Here is a 21,206-nt window from a genome sequence, read left to right as displayed (position 1 = left end):
GAATGTTGTTTTTGAGAAAGAGGTAATTTCTCACTAAAATAATAAAAGTATTTTTTTCTTATCTGAAAGCACACAAATTCGTCCAACATGGGTGTTTTTACTTTCATAATTTTCTCGCAACTTCGATGACCAATTGAGCCCAAATGTTCACAGGCTTGTTATTTTATGGTTATGATGGGATACACCAAGTGAGAAGACTGGTCTTTGACAATTACCAAACATGTACCTTCCCTTTAACATTCATATTGTTTCTTCATAATGCCAAATTTGACTCATTTGTATTCATGCTATGGCAGGTGTTGTTGGTACCCAAGGTGGACCAGACTCACAACCATTCATATCCTCAATGAAGAAAAAGGGTTCCAAACACAAGTCAATTCCATTTATGAACATTTTGGTTGAAACTATCCCATGAGCTACAAATGGCCAGGTTGCAGAATTGTCATTTAAATCGGCCTACTCCCCACCAAAATCCCCACCCATGTCCCCACCAAAGTCTCCGCCCATGTCCCCACCAAAATCCCCGCCCATGTCCCCACCAAAATCTCCGCCCCCGCCCATGTCCCCTCCATAATCACCGCCCATGTCACCACCGTAACCTCCGCCCATGTCACCACCATGACCATCATGCATACCGCCCCCATGCATATCATGCCCACCATAATGATGATCATGGTGGTGGTGGTGATCATGGAAGCCATGATGGTGATGATGCCCCCACCCACCACCATAACCCAATCCACCACCGTAGCCCAACCCGACACCATAGCCCAACCCACCTCCACCCCATCCATAACCATAACCACCCAGCATTGCACCAGTCAAGACACCCGTTGCAAAGCTATCACTGGGTGGTGCCGGGTTGACAAAGACAGTGCGCTGATTGTGTATGACTCTTTGTTGGGCGGGGTAACCCTGGGCGTAACCTGTCTGCTGGGGGTATTGAGGCCGAGGTTGTGCATAACCCTGGGGTTGGGGTGCATAACCCTGGGGTGCTGGTGCGAATCCTTGAGGTGGGGGTGCATACTCCTGGGGTGGTTGCTGTACATTTTGAGCATACGGCGGAGGGGCTTGACCTGTCAAGTAAAATAAAACAATAACAACTATTTCTGAAACATAAACAAAGCAAAATTTCGTTGTATACATGTGCCACCTTTTGTCAGTGTATTGTTGTGCATTTATATGCTCAAAACATATGAACAAAACCAGCATGGACAATTTGAATTCCTGCTGCATTTTCCTTTTTTCAGCCCCCCCCCCCAAAAAAAAAATCTATGTTAGTTCTACTCTTCTTTATTTTTACCCTAAACTGTTACTGACACCACCCATCCCACTTTTCATACTATGAAGGAAAATGTTGGAACCTTACCTGCTACACTAGGCATGAATCCTGCTGGAGGTGGCCCCTGAGGCATGGGTGCCCCTCCTCCTGGTTGAGGCATTGCCCCCTGGGCACCCTGCTGCCCCTGTGGAGGTCCAGGTTGTACACCTTTGACTTCATACAGAGCTTTCAACCAGCCTCTAAATTACAAAAACATTTCCATTTTCTGTTAATTTTCCTAAACAGAACCTTTTAGTTCCATTCAAAATTCTCCACAGAGCTATAAAATGGCAGCGTGCATGACTTTATCTCAAAGAAGTCTAGTCAGCCATCAGCACAATCCAACACCATGCATTTGAACTAAAACCCATGGCAGGATATCCATTGAGATTCTACCCCTAAATGCAAGCAGGCCTGGAGTTTCATCTTTGAGAGGGCAAGGCCATTCTCATGCTGCAAAGGGCACCTCATAAGAAACCTTAAAGTCAATACAATATACTTTTGGAAGGGCACCCAGGCCAAGACTCGAGCAACATAGACCCTGTCCTCCAGGGCCTCTGTGTCATTCCAGGCCTTTGGACAATTCTCCTCAAATGTGAATAATGATCCCCTATTTGGACATAAGTAGAACATTTTCCCCTACCATTGAAGTACTTGAGAGTGGGGCAAGTGTTGTAGACTAACCAGTGTAGCTAGAGCAATTTTAGAGGTGGCCAATAAATCCAATGTGTTTGGTAGTCCACCAAGGGTGAGAGGATCAACAAAATTCATGTTTAATTATTGGGCCATCATTGCTCAGGTGCAAGCTTCAGGCATGATGGCAGGTTTCCAAACTGTTTGGGTTATGGGGCCATGCAATAAGTTGAATGGCCTTTTGACAGTCTTCTTTCTCTGTGACATTTGATACTCCTTATCATTGGCTGTCTCTGAGATCAATGACAGTAGACAATATTTTGATTTATTCAGTAGGGGAAATCTGTGCTGGGCGTCACAATGTATTTTGCTCAGAGTGCTGGGCAAAATTTGTGAGTTCTGAACAGGCCTGGCCACTATCGCCCACCGTGGCTACAACACTGGTACATGTACTTACATAAGTTGTTCTTCACTGTCGGCTTGGAAGAAGTGATTTTTCCTATTGATGGTCAATGTGAAGATATGAAGAATATTAGCTCCAGTCTCAGGCCTGGGAGCAATCTGTGTACACTGCTGTCCAACCCTCAGACTCTCACAGTGTGATTTCACATTCCATTCTTTCTTTGCTTTACTGCTGGACTGTGTGGACTTATAGACCATCTGACCATCATTGAAGAGGCAGAAGTAGCGTTTGCTCCAGCCTTTAAAGACAAAGCCACCTACGTTGTGTGGAAGGGGGATGAGATCAATCATTTAGTTGAGAAATGAGTTTATGATGGGAGACATCTTATAAAACATAAAGTAAACCATCATTTGGGCTCTGGCTTTTGCTGTTTAAATATTCTCTCAGCATCAAATCTATGTTCTTCGACATCCCTGAAAAATATCAGATTACTAAAAAACAGAGCCTTGCTCTTGCAAGAGCGAAGTATTATACAATACACATGTAACATGGCGTGATGAGGGTGACTAGTCATATTAACTCCTGAGGTATTGGAAATTGACAAACTAGTTCCCGAGGCGAAGCCGAGGGAACTAGTTTGCGATATTCCAATACTGAGGGGAGCTCATATCGACTATAGTCACCCGAAATAAACCAAGTTAAATTTGTTTTACTATACTTCATACATATTCAGTTGTTTGGAGCAAGGGAAAATGACGACTGTGAAATAAAATGCACCATGCTAAGTTTGTTCATGAATGTGTTGGATGTCGCTAGAGCGATGTTCAAGCGTATGTGTACAAAACAGTACCACAATCGTAAAGCGCATGACAAGTAGAATAGCGCGCGAGGTGCCTAGGCGCTATTCTACTTGTAGAATAGCGCGCGAGGTGCCTAGGCGCTATTCTACTTGTCATACACATGTACCATGTGCGTGAATACTTGCGTGCGCGTTTAGAATAAATAGCACCTGGCACGTGATGATGAATGGACCAGTAAGAACTCAACTCTCGGTCATGAATTATGCATGGTATTGGAATTTTTTTTACAACGCATACTCACAGTAGTACTTTAAATATCCATCATGCTTGGTGCCGGAGCTATCTGAAAGTACAATTCAAACATGGTATTAAAACATTACAACAGGAAAATATAATACAACGATGACTAGAGCAAGCTAGTTGAAACGTTGAGATCAATTCAGAACCGACTCCGCGGAAGTACAGTTAATTACGATCCTGCAAGCTAAAGTAGTAGTCCAGTCTATTTTCTATACCATCCGCCCTGGTAATAGTTAAAAAGCAGGACAGTTCTTTTCAGAACTGAGAAGTCTCCCGAACCTCCGATTATCTTCTCTGTGGCAGTAGAATAAAGCAAGACAGTTCCCTAAGAACAACTCTACCTGGCAAGTAGATACACAGTGTTACCGCAAACCAAATATACATTGATGATACCTCACCATGCAATGCCTCAAATCCTATACAAACAAATGTTGATGAGTGTTTCACAGGTTCAGAACCATTTTTTGACAGGCATCAGCATCAAGTCTCAAAATAATTGTTAGCATAAAAGCTTACTTGGTAACAATAGTTTTTAAGGTAATTTCTCACTCAAACAATATTTACTTCAGGCATGAGGCCTTTTACTAGGGTTATGCATCTGAAATCACACAAAGTATACACATCGAGTTGTTGACTTGTTCAATTCAACCATTCCCATTGAGTTATCTTGTAGTGAAGACTACAGATTTAACATTCATTCCATTTGTCTGAACCATCAAGTTGTCTTGCCTTGAGTCGGTCAACCCTCAAGTTTTCTGACAAACACAAACCAACAAACACTAAACACTAAACACTACATGTATTATACACTTGTGTACAAACCACTTTTTTCTAGTTTTCAGTTTTTTATATGTTTAATTTAAACACTTTTTTTTCGGACAATTGTTATAGGTATTGCAACTTTGCATCAAAAGTTACAGTTTTGGTACTCTATTTCAGTTTCGTCCGCTATCGTCTCCCGTACACAGAGACGATAGCGGAACAAACATCATAGTCATGCTCAGATCAGAGTCATAGTTCTAGGAGTATCCTCCGATACCCCAAATCTGTGCGTTGCAAATCTTCCCGCAGGCACCTTTCCCGCCACGTAACTTATTGTTTACAATACGCAATACATAATTTTCATGAAAGTATAAAAAAAAATACAACATAATCTTCAATCTCCTGCAAAGATGGGACAAATCGTAGCCTTTCTGGTTGATATTTTAGATAGGCCTAATATATAATTTTAGTAGAAAATCTTACCTTTAGACTAAATACAAAATATGAAGGCCAAACACAAAATAGGAAGCCCAAAACCGCCAGATATAACTATTTACCCCATCAATTGTTGGGTTTCTACCAGGCTAATAGACCTTATGCATTGACGTCATCCAGCCGCCATCTTTGAGGTCAAACGGTGACGAAACAATCAAAACGCACATAGATTGACCAATGAACAATCTCGTTTTGACCTCAATGCGGGGGCGCCGTACTGAAATGACGTCATGTGCATAAGGTCTATTAGCTGAACCCCTATCTTACACCCGGCCCAACCTGTGGTGAAGCCATCAATTTACAAAACTTAGTTATCATGGTTATACAACACTAAAACGCTGTTTTTTCATAGTTAATTGTATTATACATGTAACAAATTATGAATAATAAATGATCGTATTTTTTATCAATAAAAGGCTTCTGATGTTTTTGGGGCGTTTTTTTTTTTTACCCACGTGCAATTTACAATAAAATCGTAATTTCTGGAAATTTGCCTATGACTATGATGAGGCGCACGTCCACTTCAATCTTTCACAGTTTTTTGTATCCCCTCTGTTGTCATGTAAAAATCACGTGATCTTGTAAAAAGGTTTATCGGGATTCAGAAACCAGTGCATTGTAGGAAGGAATATGGGGCAGTTTCTATGCAGTTTCTACGACTCATGCACGCAACGCCTATACCTTTGTGTGGGTTCAACAGCGCCCTCTCTTGATATTTTGCTATTTGCGATAAACCTAAATTGAAGTAGTGAAGTATGGCAGACAACAAACGCAAAGAACTTTCAGGGTGTTTTTAGTGTTTTTGTCAACCATTTTAGCTAGGCATATTTTGTGTTTAGTCTAGGCTAGTATTAGTAAAGATACGATTTTCTACTAAAATTATACTTATACTTACAGATCAACCAGAAAGGCTACGATTTGTCCCATCTTTGCAGCTGAGATTGAAGATTATGTTGTATTTCATGAAATCAAAAAATTATGTCATTGTATTGTGTATTGTAAACAAAAAGTTACGCGGCGGGAAAGGTGCCTGCGGGAATATTTGTAACGCGCAGATTTGGGGTATCGGTCGGAGGATATTAACACGTCATTACACAGTCATCATGACAGTCTGACCATGGAGCAATCTAGTTTATTGCTCCATGGTCTGACAGTTTGCATGGTCATCTTTGCTATAGAATAAGATAGCCATTGAAGATTGAAGATTGAAGATGGTTTTTACTCACTGCTTACTTCAACTCCTCCGCAAGACATCTTTCACGGATAGAACAAAAAGCTAATAAAGACACATTGTTTATCACCAAAAACGTAAACACGAGCGGCTACACCCCTTGCCCTTCGATAATATTATTAACTGACTAATTTTTGATTACTGTGACAACAGTTTGACCTCAAATGACGTAATGGGATGGAGTAAGTTGACCTCTCAACTTGCGAGATCGCACAGAATTTCCTTGGTTCCCGCAATTACCTTCACCACGTGCATCCTGCAGATTATTGACTCTTGGCGGTGAATGTGCGCGAACCAGGGATTATGAAAAAGAAAATGGCAGCCTCCTATGTCGGTAAAAAGACGTGGCCTTTTTTGTAAGTAAAACTATCTTTAATGAACTCGACGGATAGTTCCTGTAGCGGGATGACTTGCAGTCATCTAATTTGAATGTATTTTGTTATTTTTGATGAAATCTATGTAGTTTTGGGCACATTCATCAAGCTTTAAAAAAAATTGCCGCAACTGACCCCAACTGACTACGTCGGCCATTTGTCGGCCGTGAGATGTGCGGGTTGTGTTATTACGTACAACCATATCGCCCCAACCACCAGCTCATTGTTTTTATTTGTGTTTATTCTTGTGAATGTGTGCCTTGGAAATATTTTCGTATCCTGACAGTGACACCACTTTTTAAAAAATTTTACAAGAAAAGGAATACCTCATTTTTGTTTGACTTTTCATAATTTGATTGAGTAAATTAGATACAAATAACAAACTTACTAATTTTACTTTTTTTTAAATAAAGGCAGTGGACACTTGGTTTGGTAATTGCTCAACATAATTTTTATCATAAAAACTTTCTTGATTACGAGTAATGGGGAGAGGATGATAGTATACAAATATTGACTGCTTCGAGTGCTATGGTTAAATAAAACTATGACTCCCGAGGTGATCCCCGGGAGCGTTACTTTTTCCCGAGGCGAAGCCGAGGGAAAATAGAACGCTACGGGGATCACTGAGGGAGTCATAGTTTTTAACCATTGCACGAGTAAAAGCAGTCAATATTTGTTTTATAACACCCCAAACATTTCTAAATACTGTACTATTATTATTAGGTTACAGACCTGAATGCTACAATCCACGGACGACGCGAATACAGATTGCAAACACTTTTACTGTGCTGCATGTAGTGTCGTGCAATCCAAAATGGTTACAGACTATTAATTTATCATCCCCGTACACGCAACGGACGTCTGGGTACTGCACGCCGTGTGCTAGTCTTCGGACTAGCGCATGGCAAACCGACGCACTATCACACGGCCGTCGTCTAGCAAAACTAAGACATGTCATGTGACGCGCTCTAAACCAATGAGCAGGCAGAATACTTGCAAGGGGTGTTATAATATAAAACATTGTGAGAAATGGCTCCCTCTGAAGTGATGTAGTTTTCGAGAAAGAAGTAATTTTCCGCGAATTTGATTTCAAGACCTCAAAACTTTGTGTGACAAGGGTATTTTTTTCTTTGATATATATCTCGCAACTTCAACGATCAATTGAGCTCAAATTTTCACAGGTTTGTTATTATGCATATGTTGAGATACACCAAGTGAGAAGACTGGTCTTTGACAATTACCAATAGTGTCCAGTGTCTTTAATTAGCTTATTTCACATCAAATGAAAAAGTGGTGGCAGGACAGGGTACAGAAAGTTTTTGGTGTGCCCTCTGAATGTTTAAATATATAACTTTTTCAAAGATTTGTAGTTATCAATGTTAATTTAAAACAAGATATAATTATCGCATTTTATTTGTATATAATATAATTTTTTTGTTTAATTTTTGGGAGTACCTTTTTCTTTTTCCTGGTTGACCTTTTAGGCCCTTAGGGGGGAAGGATATTGATATTTTTGTTTTGGAGGATGCTATTTAAGCTAGGGTGCTAGATACCTTGGTGCTTACCAAGTCTTCCAGAAACAAAATTTGTTTTTTCAATTCAATAAAACGTTTATTCTATACTCTTGTTGAAAAAAAACAATTGTGAGAATTAAACAGTACATAGAAATTTAACAAATCTAAAGTGTATTAAATAATACAAAAACAGTATAATCTAAAAGCAAATAATATATTTATAACTAGGAATTAACTATGTACAAGACAGGAGCGAGAGACTGTTAGATAAGCCGTGGCTTGTAGACAACAGCCTTTATACAGACAAGTAAACAAACAAACAAACAAACAAACAAACATCGAAGAAGAGACAAGGACAAGACAATTACACAATGACAATACAAAATGCTGACGACAAAATACAAAGAATATTAAACCAGGCTAACTGAAGACGACAAAAGAAAATATATATAAGTGGAGAGAAGAACAAAAGACTAGATTGGATAAAGAACAAAATCAATTTCTTTTTTATCCTAGATGCAATCTATCTTTTAAAATTGCCAGTGAGTTCATCAACGTTCAAACATTTTTGCTTGACAGGTTGCATAAGATGGACTAACTGTGCATTAGGACTAAACTAAATGAACGACCTCTACCATGTGAATTTTATGGTTATGTTGGTTTTTTTGCGAAAGCCTCCACGCAAAATCATCAATCAGTGTTTTTATTGTTTCCTTTCCTGTGTATCTGTGTACTGTGTAGAGGCATTCACTGTATTTGGTATCATATTGCAGGGAATGCAGGCTGGGATAATGCCTGTATCACTCAAAATCACAGTGTATGATATTGAATGATAAATGCCAGTGCTCCAAAATAACTCTGGGCTGCAGACCAAAGGCTAGTGTTTTTAGCGTCGGGCCATTAAACTTGTATGATTGGACAAATCTGTCGATCTTTGTGATTGAAATATTATACATCACCTCATCTTTATTTATAAAAATTATGTGCAAATGTTGACTTTGTGTTTGATATTTATCTTTCAATTCTGCTATGAAAGTTGTACCCATAAGTACACAAAAACTATTTGAAACATAACACTGTGTAGGTACTTTTATTTTTTATTTTTTTATTCTGATCTTGTGAAAAATTGTGTGATCCAGCAGAAGTTTTAGCCCTGTAGCCTTGTGGTTTTATTTCTCACAAGTTGCTCAGAATGTTGCTCAAAATGGATCAGAATTTGATTCGCAACCTGAATTGCAATAAGAGCAGAAACAAAATACCAGCACAGTTTATCATTTCAATTGTCTTACGTAGTTTGAACAAGCTCTAAGGCATGTAAGAGAAGATTAATCTCATTTATGATGGGTGCGTTCGATTAGCTTCCCTGTGTCGACCTCGCAGGGCTCATTCGGGTGAGTCCCTGACATAAGCTAATCAAACGATCATCTCGTGGTGGCATCATGCACCTCGGCCAGACCCAAATGACCCGTTCCACAAGCAGTGCACTTGGGGCTGACCCGGGTGAGCCCCTGGAATTACGTCAAAGCTATTCGGACGTATTGGGGTCGACCCGGGGAAGCTAATCGAACCTACCCGTTATGAGCAGTCTGGTTATGGGTTCTTCAATACTCAATAGAATTGAAAGATCAGAGTGAAAGTCAACATTTGAAAATGAACGTGCATCTACATTTATCGTTCATAACAATGAGGATAATATTGAATGGTCAGACATGTTTTGGTCAGTTTTTGACCGACATTTTTCAATTGGTGCAAGATATGCGGCGAGATTTCCTATGGTACATGTACGAGTAGGATTCTACTCTACTCTACTCACTATATAACTGGTACTCTTCACGTCGTTGCGTTAAGGCAATGCAAAAATAACTGAGTACCAGCATACACCATACCATACACATACACGCATACATAACGTACATGTACACTGCATGCTCTCTCTCGTCTGTCGTCGCAAAAGCGTCGTCCAACCACCACACAGTACATGTAGTTGACGCGGAGTTGGTGATATGATGCCGATCCGAAACATTGATGGACATCTTTTCTCGGTAAGAAGTTGTTTTTGTGCACGGTGTTCTTAACTGGTCACTATCAATATTATAAATGATCAACGTCAATTATTTTATATCAGATACTTAAGACTTTTACTCTAATTTGTAACTATCACTATCAAATAACATGTTCATTTATGGGGCTAGTTCATCCCTTATTCTTACTTATTCTTATTCTTTATTTGGCAATTAAACAATAACAATATACAAGCAGACAGTATGTAAAATAAATAATATAAAAACAAAAGTACATGTAAATACAAAGCAAGACAAACAGTAAGGGTACAGGAAATTACAAAACAACCCTAATTTGATGGCCAGGATCAACAAAAGTTTAATTAAACACACTACACAGTAGCTCGAAAGCCTGTTAACTCACTATAGGTCCTGTTTTCGAGGTGTCCCTAAAATCGTGGCAAATCTTTTACCTCTCTGTGCGCGATGTAAACAGTCCCTAGATAAAAATTGTGTGGTTTTATTTGACAAGCAAAAAGTGTCTCCTCTCCCTCGACCAAAACTTAGAAACACGTAAGGCTCCAATAGTCATTTGCACTTGTAAATGCAAAAAGTTTGGTATTTTAGGCATTTCTACAAGGTACAAAAATATGTCATAATGTTGAGGCCATATAAAAATATTTGCCCACCGAAAGAGTTTCATCAAACGCTATTTCAATTCACAATTCATGATGATCAAAATCATGTGACTGAGTGTTTTGCTGAGCATTCTTGAAAAAAAATACAGAGGCTTAAAGAAGCCATGTGCCTTGTATCATTTTCTAGTATTTTTGGAGATTTTTATTTTGTAACCCTGGTATCAATACTATTATTAATATTAAAATTTAAACATCAGCTCGTTGATTCAATTATCACTGTTTATTTATACGCTTTATTATAAATATTAAGATTTGGAAGCCAGTAATTATTCACACTTATTTTTTGCAAGTTACCATAGTAATATAAAAAATGTAATAAAACAATATTTTGAATAAAATGAAGGCAACTGCTGGCTATACAGTCATACATAGAGTCTCAAAGAACACTTGAAGTCACTGCAGATGTTTCTTCCATGTATGGCTTCACCGGGAAACCATACTTTCTCGTTTGCTGTGAAAACAGGAAAAACTCAAAACAAATGGGGCCAGTTGAAGTCATTGAAGATCGGTGTGTGGTGTGAACATTTCAATGTCCATCAAGTTTTAATACATGTTTGCATACTTCATATTAACAAATGAAGATAATTAGGGCATTGGTTGTTATATGGCATCATTATTTTTTTCCCAATTCAAAGAAAAAGGCATAATAGCGTGAAAACTGGTGAGCAGAGGATACTCTCTTTGGAAAAGTAAAAGTAATTTAAAGTACATATAAATAATCTGTATACACAAAGCACAACTTGAAACAACAAAACCAAAAACAAACACCAGAAATTAGACAAGCAAATAAATAAATAAATAACCAAATTGTTAATCAAAAAATATAAATAAAAAGTAACAATATGTAAATGAATAAAAAGTTGGAAAGATACATGTAACAAGAAAGATAGCAACAAATAAATCAAAATATGGATGGATAAACAAAAAAATAGGTCAATATTGATAAAATAACAATGCAAGAAACGAAAAGTTAATCAAACTAACTCCTTTTCCAACATAAATACCTTTACATCAATAAAAGGATGATTAAATATGAATAAAGCAATCAAAACAACCAATCAATTGATAAACAAATAATCAATAAACAAGAAATTAGATAAGCAAATAAATAGTTAAATTAATAAATAACAAAAATATTTATATTTTATTTCTGAGTTACATGCACTCATCCGTCTATCTATCCACTCATTCATTCATTCACCCATATTTTTCCTTTATTATATCCAACTGCAGGTAACAATGTAGAAATCAACCTTCAAGCAGTACTGGACTACCATGAAATAATGCAACTACTCCTCCGCCCCACTAGCCTTTTGTCAAGGCCTTCGTGGCACTAGCTTCATAGAGCCGTGATTTGAAGCGCCTGGAAGGGTATATTCGCAGGCTGGTCAAACCTTCTAGTCATTTTGAATGCGGATCTATGAAGCAACGAAGGCTACAGTCCCCCTGGTGGTACACAAGAGTATCAGACCAGTTGTCAGTAAAAGTTCTCATGCATACTGCAAAGTCTCTACAGCTTTTAAATATTGTGGGACAGAAACCTCATTTCATATTTGGGGAAAACATCAAAAGTTTACAAAAATCATATACCCATGTCAAAATGTTACTTTTGACATGAATTCTACAAAATGCAGTATGTTCAAGTTGCAGTTAATGTTAAAAAATGTTTACTTTGTACTTATGTAACAAGCGTTTAAAATACTCAATCATATTATGCATATATTTAAAGGCAGTGGACACTATTGGATAATTACTCAAAATAATTATTAGCATAAAACCTTTCTTTGTGACGAGTAATGGGGAGAGGTTGATAGTATAAAACATTGTGAGAAACGGCTTCCTCTGAAGTGCCTTAGTTTTTGAGAAAGAAGTAATTTTCCACGAATTTGATTTCGAGACGTCAGATTTAGTGTGACAGGGGTGTTTTTTTCTTTCATTACTATCTTGCAAGTTTGATTACCAATTGAGCTCAAACTTTCACAGGTTTGTTATTTTATGCATATGTTGAGATACACCAACTGTGAAGGCTAGTCTTCGACAATTACCAATAGTGTCCACTGCCTTTAAATAATGATAGTCCATTATACTATAATGTATGTTACATGAAACAGTTTCCATGCTACTAGACCATTTTTATATTATTTGGATGTTGATATCAATGACCAAATGTCAAGGTTGAAAATAATAATAAAGCATGCAAAAACATTCAATGTAACTTTTAAAGGCAATGGACACCTTTGGTAACCAGTCTTCTCACTTGGTGTATGTCAACATAATGCACAAAAAAACAAACTTGTGAAAATTTGAAGTTGCGAGAGTATAATGGAGGAAAAAACACCCTTGTTGCACAAGTTATGTGCTTTCAGACGCAAAATTCAAGCTTGAATTCAATCAAATATTTTAGTGAGAAATTTTTGTTCTTTCTCACAAACTACGTTACTTCAGAGGGAGCCATTTCTCACAATGTTTTATACTATCAATAGCTCACCGTTACTTGTTACCAAGTTAATTTGAGTAATTACCGATAGTGTTCAGTGCCTTTAATAAGGGAATAAAAGGGTAGCGACGGTTTCTTACTTGTGATCGGCTCGGGCGAGGGTCTTGAGCGCATGGTAACGACCCTGCAAGGTTTAAACGGACGGTTACGAACGGAGTCACTACTTTTTTATTCCCATTCATAAATGCTCTTTTGTTAAAAAATTTGACCGTTTAAAATTTGAGGTTTGAAATATTTTGGTCAAAACCTTTGTGGAGAGTCTGTTGCGTGTGGGTTGTGTGTACGCGCGCAAGCTTAGAAATATACTACGTGCGCGCACTTAGAAGTAGATTACGCGCTGTTGCTAATAGCTATGAATTGCATTCTGCGTGATAATATTGCGTGTCTGACACGCATAAGCCAGCCAGTTATAAACTCTGGTCATTATCAACCATTTAAACACCCTCATGTGACGCGCTCTCCACCAATAGGAGTAGAGAAACTGTCTGGGGTATTTATGAATGCTTTTTAAATCTCTTTTCCATACAATGCTCTTTATAGTATCATTGTGTTATTAACATCTCAAAACCTTTTTATGCATCTGTAGTAGAAAGTAATTAGTGACAAAAACCTGCATTATGAAGGGATGTGCCCTGTAACCCTGCAGTGAACATGTGAATTAAACATGGCAGGAGATTTAAGTTTGTAGCAAGTGATGGTCTTTTGCCATTGTTCAACAGTGGCTGTCAAACTTTAGCTTCCATGGAATTGCAACAAAATGTTGCTAAACACACTTGCTTGGCAAACAAATTACTTCTCACAAACTGTTGTTTAAAATGGTCAATACATTTTCACACAAAAAAGGTTTTTGGGATACATAACTTTAAGTGAGCAATGAATGCTCACCCATAATAGGACCTTGGTCAGACAACTTTCTCACAAGAAAAAGGTTTAAGTTCAAAACAATTTCACAGTTGGAAGCACTTTCTATTATTATGACAGATTTCTGTTAAATGCATAGAGCTATACATATATTGATGTGACTAGAGCGCTAACACCCCATTATACACGCAATAAAGTTTTGAAGCCGTGTTGGCGCATCAATGTTTATTTACGAACAAATACAAAAGCTTGACATTTTGTACGCCAATTGTACGGTTATTTGCATGATAGTGTATTTGTTATTTTCTATGTGTCATCGAACCAAAAGCTGCAGCAAATGTAAACGCACAATCTGCTGATGAGCGTCCAAACTGCGAGCGTCATTTGCGTCATGTTTAAAAGGCACGTATACTTTTTAAAGTTTTCGTAGTGCAGACAGACGCGAATGGGCAGTCGCGTACGAAAGCGCACACGCCGAATGTAAAAAAAAAGGCGCCAATGTGAATTAAAATCATTTCGTAGTCATGCAACACATCAAACTTGTCTGTGCCCAGGGTGGCTTCAAAACACAGAGCAAGTTAGCGCTATATAAATGTAGTTTATTATTATTATTATTATTATTAGTCAATATATATAGCTTTATGGTTCAACGCAACCTTTAAATTTGTTTTTTATGCGATTATTTGACATTAATATGTGGAACTCAGTGTTGTAACTGCGATGGATTTTTTTCAATAAACCTGTTTTATATTAAATTGAATTAATTTTGTCAACTTGAGTTTGCATTGCATTGATTAAGATTCTTCCTCTTTACATGCTTTATTCATGACCTATGCTTTAGCATTGTGTAGGATTCTGGCCCTATGCTTCAGCATTGAGTAGGATTCTTCCCCTATGCTTTAGCACTGTGTAGGATTCTGCCCCTATGCTTCAGCACTGTGTAGGATTCTGCCCCTTTGCTTTAGCACTGTGTAGGATTCTGCCCCTATACTTTAGCACTGTGTAGGATTCTTCCCCTATGCTTCAGCACTGTGTAGGATTCTGGCCCTATGCTTTTGCACTGTGTAGGATTCTTCCCCTATGCTTCAGCCTTGAGTAGGATTCTTCCCCTATGCTTAAGCACTGTGTACTGGCCCTATGCTTCAGCATTGAGTAGGATTCTGGCCCTATGCTTAAGCACTGTGTAGGATTCTGCCCCTATGCTTCAGCACTGTGTAGGATTTTGGCCCTATGCTTCAGCACTGTGTAGGATTCTGGCCCTATGCTTTAACACTGTGTAGGATTCTGGCCCTATGCTTCAGCACTGTGTAGGATTCTGCCCCTATGCTTTAGCACTGTGTAGGATTCTGCCCCTATGCTTTAGCACTGTGTAGGATTCTGCCCCTATACTTTAGCACTGTGTAGGATTCTTCCCCTATGCTTCAGCACTGTGTAGGATTCTGGCCCTATGCTTAAGCACTGTGTAGGATTCTGCCCCTATGCTTCAGCACTGTGTAGGATTTTGGCCCTATGCTTCAGCACTGTGTAGGATTCTGGCCCTATGCTTTAGCATTGTGTAGGATTCTGGCCCTATGCTTCAGCATTGAGTAGGATTCTTCCCCTATGCTTTAGCACTGTGTAGGATTCTGCCCCTATGCTTCAGCACTGTGTAGGATTCTGCCCCTATGCTTTAGCACTGTGTAGGATTCTGCCCCTATACTTTAGCACTGTGTAGGATTCTTCCCCTATGCTTCAGCACTGTGTAGGATTCTGGCCCTATGCTTTAGCACTGTGTAGGATTCTTCCCCTATGCTTCAGCCTTGAGTAGGATTCTTCCCCTATGCTTAAGCACTGTGTACTGGCCCTATGCTTCAGCATTGAGTAGGATTCTGGCCCTATGCTTAAGCACTGTGTAGGATTCTGCCCCTATGCTTCAGCACTGTGTAGGATTTTGGCCCTATGCTTCAGCACTGTGTAGGATTCTGGCCCTATGCTTTAGCACTGTGTAGGATTCTGGCCCTATGCTTCAGCACTGTGTAGGATTCTGCCCCTATGCTTTAGCACTGTGTAGGATTCTGCCCCTATGCTTTAGCACTGTGTAGGATTCTGCCCCTATACTTTAGCACTGTGTAGGATTCTTCCCCTATGCTTCAGCACTGTGTAGGATTCTGGCCCTATGCTTAAGCACTGTGTAGGATTCTGCCCCTATGCTTCAGCACTGTGTAGGATTTTGGCCCTATGCTTCAGCACTGTGTAGGATTCTGGCCCTATGCTTTAGCATTGTGTAGGATTCTGGCCCTATGCTTCAGCATTGAGTAGGATTCTTCCCCTATGCTTTAGCACTGTGTAGGATTCTGCCCCTATGCTTCAGCACTGTGTAGGATTCTGCCCCTATGCTTTAGCACTGTGTAGGATTCTGCCCCTATACTTTAGCACTGTGTAGGATTCTTCCCCTATGCTTCAGCACTGTGTAGGATTCTGGCCCTATGCTTTAGCACTGTGTAGGATTCTTCCCCTGTGCTTCAGCCTTGAGTAGGATTCTTCCCCTATGCTTAAGCACTGTGTAGGATTCTGGCCCTATGCTTCAGCACTGTGTAGGATTCTGCCCCTATGCTTTAGCACTGTGTAGGATTCTGGACCTATGCTTAAGCACTGTGTAGGATTCTGCCCCTATGCTTCAGCACTGTGTAGGATTCTGGCCCTATGCTTCAGCACTGTGTAGGATTCTGGCCCTATGTTTCAGCATTGAGTAGGATTCTGCCCCTATGCTTCAGCACTGTGTAGAATTCTTCCCCTATGCTTAGCACTGTGTATGATTCTTCCCCTATTGCTTTACATTGTGTAGGATTCTGGCCCTATGCTTTAGCATTGAGTAGCATTCTCTGACACTTTCGTAATAAAAACTCTGCATGCTATTCTGCAAACACATTATAATGATCCATGATTAACAAGGCAGAGGGCGCCCTATCTAGCCCTCCGTTGGTTTGAGCAATCATTGGTTTTGTACAGTAGTATATGGTGTAGAGCAGAAAGCACAGAGGTCAATGAGTAGAGTAGAATCCTACACCGCCTGTGTGGTAAAATTTTTGTACGCATATCGTGCAGGGTATAACATTTTTTGTCATTCTTGTTCCCAGAAAAATGAGTCACTCCAACCTTCTTCTTCATCTGCTGGTCGGATGTGTTCTCGTCTCGGCTGTTGACAGGAATAATTTTAAGAAATGCGATCAAAGCAGTTTTTGCAAGTAAGTAAAAAATGGTACACAAGATCCCATCAGATTGATATTTTCTACATTATTGGTGTATGCCTGATGGGAAAGGGCAATAGCACTAAGACATTTTCTCCTTTGTAAAGGGCACCTTTATGAGCGAATTCTAAATTTCCATTGGAACATTTTAAGGGGCAACGAGGTAATGACCCGGGGAAACCACCATTGCCTCAGTGAAGTATCAAGTTAGTCTGCTGGTGTTTTATTTTCCCTTTTAAAATCTCATCCTTTTTAATCATTCAAGTTTCCAAAGAAGTAAATTCTCAACAAAATACTTGATGTTCTTAATTATGTTAGAATTTAAAGGGACATTAAGAATTGGTTTTGCTAACAAACAGCTGCTGGCAGTGTAAGCATGTTATGTAATCCACCATATACATAAACTGACAAGCCTTCAGAAGTTTGAGATCTATTGACCATCTTGGTCACAAGAAAATGGTGAAAAAACGATTATTTGTACATACTTTGCATGACATAATTGCAAAAACGAAAATGAATACAATGCTCACTGAGTGATAAGCTCCAAATGCAAAATTAGATTATAGATTTCTTATCAACTATAAAATTTCACACAGAAATATTTGAAGGTATGTTTTTTAGACCGTGTAAGTTTATGCAAATCTGTGGTCTTCAAGATTCTGTTATGTTTTTTTAACATTTGAAAATAACTGATAAATTGCATGAAAGAAATTACCAAACTATGATTAGGCCAAACCCAAAAAAAGGTGTGTTTCCTGTAATGCAACTTCTAAAACCTGCTGACCTTTAAACAATTTCTAACAATTTTGTTGTTGTTTTTGTTGTCAAGGTTTCCCGTATTGCTTTTAAAAGAATATAAGCAGAATATATAAACAGTGACATAAATGGCTATGCAGAAAGTGTGGTTGTGATCAGTGTTGAAGCTAGAACAATTTTAGTGGTGGGCTCTAAATCAAATTTAGCAAACCAAGGGCCAGCGGGTTCAACAACATTATTCATGTTTGGTATAGACAGATAGCAACGTTTATTCAATGTTGCAAATAGTGTATACTACAGAGTAATATGGTCAAAATTATAGTTAATATAAAAGAGATAAAAAAGTAAAACTTCAAACAAAATGCAACATCTACATGTAGGTCCGGGGAGAAGATAAGCCTTTGTTTCCCAGCCTATGAACGGACAGACAAAAAAGACAGACAGACGTTCAATACAGGATAAAACAGGTGTAAGACAGAAAATAAAGCCGTTATTATTTCCAGTGTATTTTGCTCTTAGTGCTGGGTGAAATTCTTTGGTTTAGGCTGGCCCCTCCCGGCACTGTCCAGCACTGGCACTGCCTACTGTGGCTACAACACTGTATTGGTTGCGATAATTATTTGCCTCAATTTTTTCTCTAATTTGATCATGATTTCACTTCTCTCTTTCCAGACGAAACCGCAAGCTACAGCCAGGCAACTCACCCTATGCAGCCGTTATGGAATCAGTCAAGATATCAGACAGTCTGATTGAAATGGATGTGTTGAATACAGCCAATGGTGTATTGCTTAGTCTGGAGTTGCATGGCATGGAGATGAACACAGCAAGGCTAAGGATTAAGGAATCAGGAAAGAAACGATACGAGGTACCAGACGTTGTGCAACCACATCTTATAAAAAGCCGGTAAGCACTTACTTAGGCCAAATCCAAATTGGTGGCTACGGCTACGGCTACCACCGTTGCCAGGGGTGTTGCTAAGGGCGTCCTATACTTCAATGCATGATGACGCGGCCATCTAGGTGTAGTCGTAGCCGCCAATTCGGATATGACCTAATTTACCTTTTGAACTGTGTTTTTTTTTTGTGGGCAAGTCTTTGCCACACTCTCCCTTGACCTTGTACAGTTCAAGGTTTCAACCATTAGAACGGCCAATTTTCAAACAGTTTGGGGATCACACCCAAGTTTACGATTCAACAAGTATTGAGAAATAACCTTTTTTTCTGAAATATGGTCAACAGTATGGTATTTGAAGACATCCAAAATGACATTGCTTAGTTAGATTGCAGCAATTGAACAAAAGCCCAATTTTAGCCTGCAATAACTTTTCCAACAAATTCTTTGTGAGTCTTGTGTGAGTAGGTATACACATTTAAACCGGGGACCGAGGGCCTATAACAAAAGAGGACAATAGGGTCCATGGTCAGGGAAAGGTACAAAAATGGAAAATGTGTACAAAACCATTGGGAGCTGTTGCAAAAACGGAGTCTAAACAAAAGCAGGTCCACTGTTGCAGTTGCAGTCGTACACTCTTGCATATTTTTGTTTTTTTGTTTTTAAATAAAATCTTGACCATTACAATTAAATTTTGTCACAGGTTGGTTGATTGATGTAATAAAAACAAGAGAAATGGATTGAATTGACTTTTCAAAATAGCAATCCTCCATTTTCTCTGTCTGAGTCTTTGTGCATTTTGACCTAATTCCATCTGATTTAATCTCGTAGCTGGACAGTATCTCAAACCAGAGATTCCTTAGAGGCATCCCTACAGAATGGTATCACTGTCCGTCTTACTGCCAGCCCGCTACGTCTTGATGTCATGGAAGAAGATAACGTTCTCATTTCAGTCAACTCCAGGGGGTTAATGAACTTTGAGCATTTACGTGAGAAGAAAAGGTATGGAATGATTTACAAAAACAGATTAAAGACACTGGACACTATTGGTAATTGTCAAAGACCAGTTTTCTCACTTGGTGTATCTCAACATATGCACAAAATAACAAACCTGTGAAAATTTGAGCTCGATTGGTTGCAAGATAACTATGAAAGAAAAGACACCCTCGTCACATGAATTTGTGTGCTTTCAGATGCTTGATTTCGGGACCTCAAAATCTAAATCCGAGGTCTCGAAATCAAATTCATGGAAAATTACTTCTTTCTAAAAAAAGTATGTCACTTCAGAGGGAGCCGTTTCTCACAGTGTTTTATACTATCAACCTCTCTCCATTACTTGTAACTAAGTAAGGTTTTATGCTAATCATTATTTTGAGTAATTACCAATAGTGTCCACTGCCTTTAAAACCAATATCTGATTGTGAACTTCTTCAAACAAAAATTTCATTCCGTAAAGATAATGTTAAAGATAAGCAAAATAGAGGTCCAAGTTAAAATTGAGAATCAAGGAGATGTACTTAAACTAAAAACTGATTGACTTTGAGATGTACTAAGGCAGCACAAATCAGTGAGACACATTTTGTTTTGATGAGAAAGACTTATTTTTGTTAATTGGTTTTGCAAATTGCGGGGAATTCTTTTTAAAAAGCTGGGCATTTTTAAATGACCAACTTTTTTAGGGTTTTAAACAATAAAAAGCAAGTACTGAAATAACTAAAGCCTATACACCATATGTACATGTACATTTACATGTAGTTTATCCCTTTTATAGTAATATTCAAGGTTTTTTGTCAATTACATGCCTGATTCCAGCACTAGACTACTGAGCATGCCCAGTGATCTGAGAGCATTTAGAAGTCTATAACCAGCTTCTGGTATCGCATACAATTTCATTGCTGTAAGAATTGCATAATGGAATAAGTGCAACAATTTTTCTTGTGGTGTGACGCCTAATACAATGTGTCATTATTAAAGCTTAAGCCCGGTTCATACTTCCTGCGAGTGCGATATAAATTTTGACTTGTGCTCAACTTCTTTGCTCAACTCCTGTGAAACATTCGCAGCAAAAAACAGGGCAAAATTCACTTCGCATTCCCAAGAAGTTTGAACTGTGCTTCACACTGAGTCCTGTGGGGAAGAAATCCACATGCTACTCCTGTAGGATTCGAACCCAAGACCCCCAAATTATAAAGCAAGTTGTGTAATGTTCTGATATATTTTATCTTGCAGTCCTAAACCCCCTGGTGAGGAAGGACGAGAAGGAGAGGAAGGTGAAGCTCAACAGGTATTCAGGATTAGTTCATTGATTATTAAAGGGACACGTTGCCTTGGACTTGTCGAGTTGGTCCATGAAAAGCATTTGAAACCATTTGTTATGAAATCGATATGGGTAGAAATTTTTTTTAAATAAAGATCCAAACAAACATGCCTCAAAATTGTGTGT

General features: G+C 38.7%; 2 protein-coding genes across 2 annotated transcripts in view; one reads left to right on the top strand and one right to left on the bottom strand.

Annotated features, from left to right (window-relative positions):
* Window positions 1–456: 456 nt before the first annotated feature.
* LOC117291030 (pleckstrin homology domain-containing family B member 2-like) lies at window positions 457–6,144 on the bottom strand. The gene is made up of 5 exons (XM_033772618.1): window positions 5,941–6,144; window positions 3,459–3,500; window positions 2,412–2,673; window positions 1,370–1,521; window positions 457–1,076 (listed from the first exon to the last, which is right to left on the bottom strand). Exons 1-5 carry the CDS (start codon window positions 5,966–5,968, stop codon window positions 457–459), a joined length of 1,104 nt encoding a protein of 367 aa, XP_033628509.1. The 5' UTR covers window positions 5,969–6,144.
* A 116-nt stretch (window positions 6,145–6,260) lies between these two features.
* LOC117287972 (neutral alpha-glucosidase AB-like) overlaps window positions 6,261–21,206 on the top strand; it is a 37,044-nt gene continuing 22,098 nt past the window's right edge. Inside the window, exons 1-5 of the mRNA XM_033768638.1 lie at window positions 6,261–6,301; window positions 17,006–17,113; window positions 18,545–18,775; window positions 19,595–19,765; window positions 20,993–21,047. Coding sequence (XP_033624529.1) covers window positions 6,261–6,301; window positions 17,006–17,113; window positions 18,545–18,775; window positions 19,595–19,765; window positions 20,993–21,047 — 606 coding nt within the window. The remainder of the gene's footprint in view (window positions 6,302–17,005; window positions 17,114–18,544; window positions 18,776–19,594; window positions 19,766–20,992; window positions 21,048–21,206) is intronic.

This window comes from Asterias rubens, chromosome 1 (genome assembly GCF_902459465.1).
Source record: "Asterias rubens chromosome 1, eAstRub1.3, whole genome shotgun sequence".
Taxonomy (NCBI): Eukaryota; Metazoa; Echinodermata; class Asteroidea; order Forcipulatida; family Asteriidae; genus Asterias; species Asterias rubens.
This window is presented reverse-complemented; position numbering and strand designations above follow the sequence as displayed.

Bases quoted from the DNA above. Each gene is read 5' to 3' on its own strand.
- LOC117291030 (XM_033772618.1), bottom strand. From the start codon at position 5,968: ATGTCTTGCGGAGGAGTTGAAGTAAGCA. The intron at 3,501-5,940 runs GTGAGTAAAAAC...TTGTACTTTCAG, and splicing joins CGGAGGAGTTGAAGTAAGCA to ATAGCTCCGGCACCAAGCAT. The intron at 1,522-2,411 runs GTAAGTACATGT...TTTGTAATTTAG, and splicing joins GACAGTGAAGAACAACTTAT to AGGCTGGTTGAAAGCTCTGT.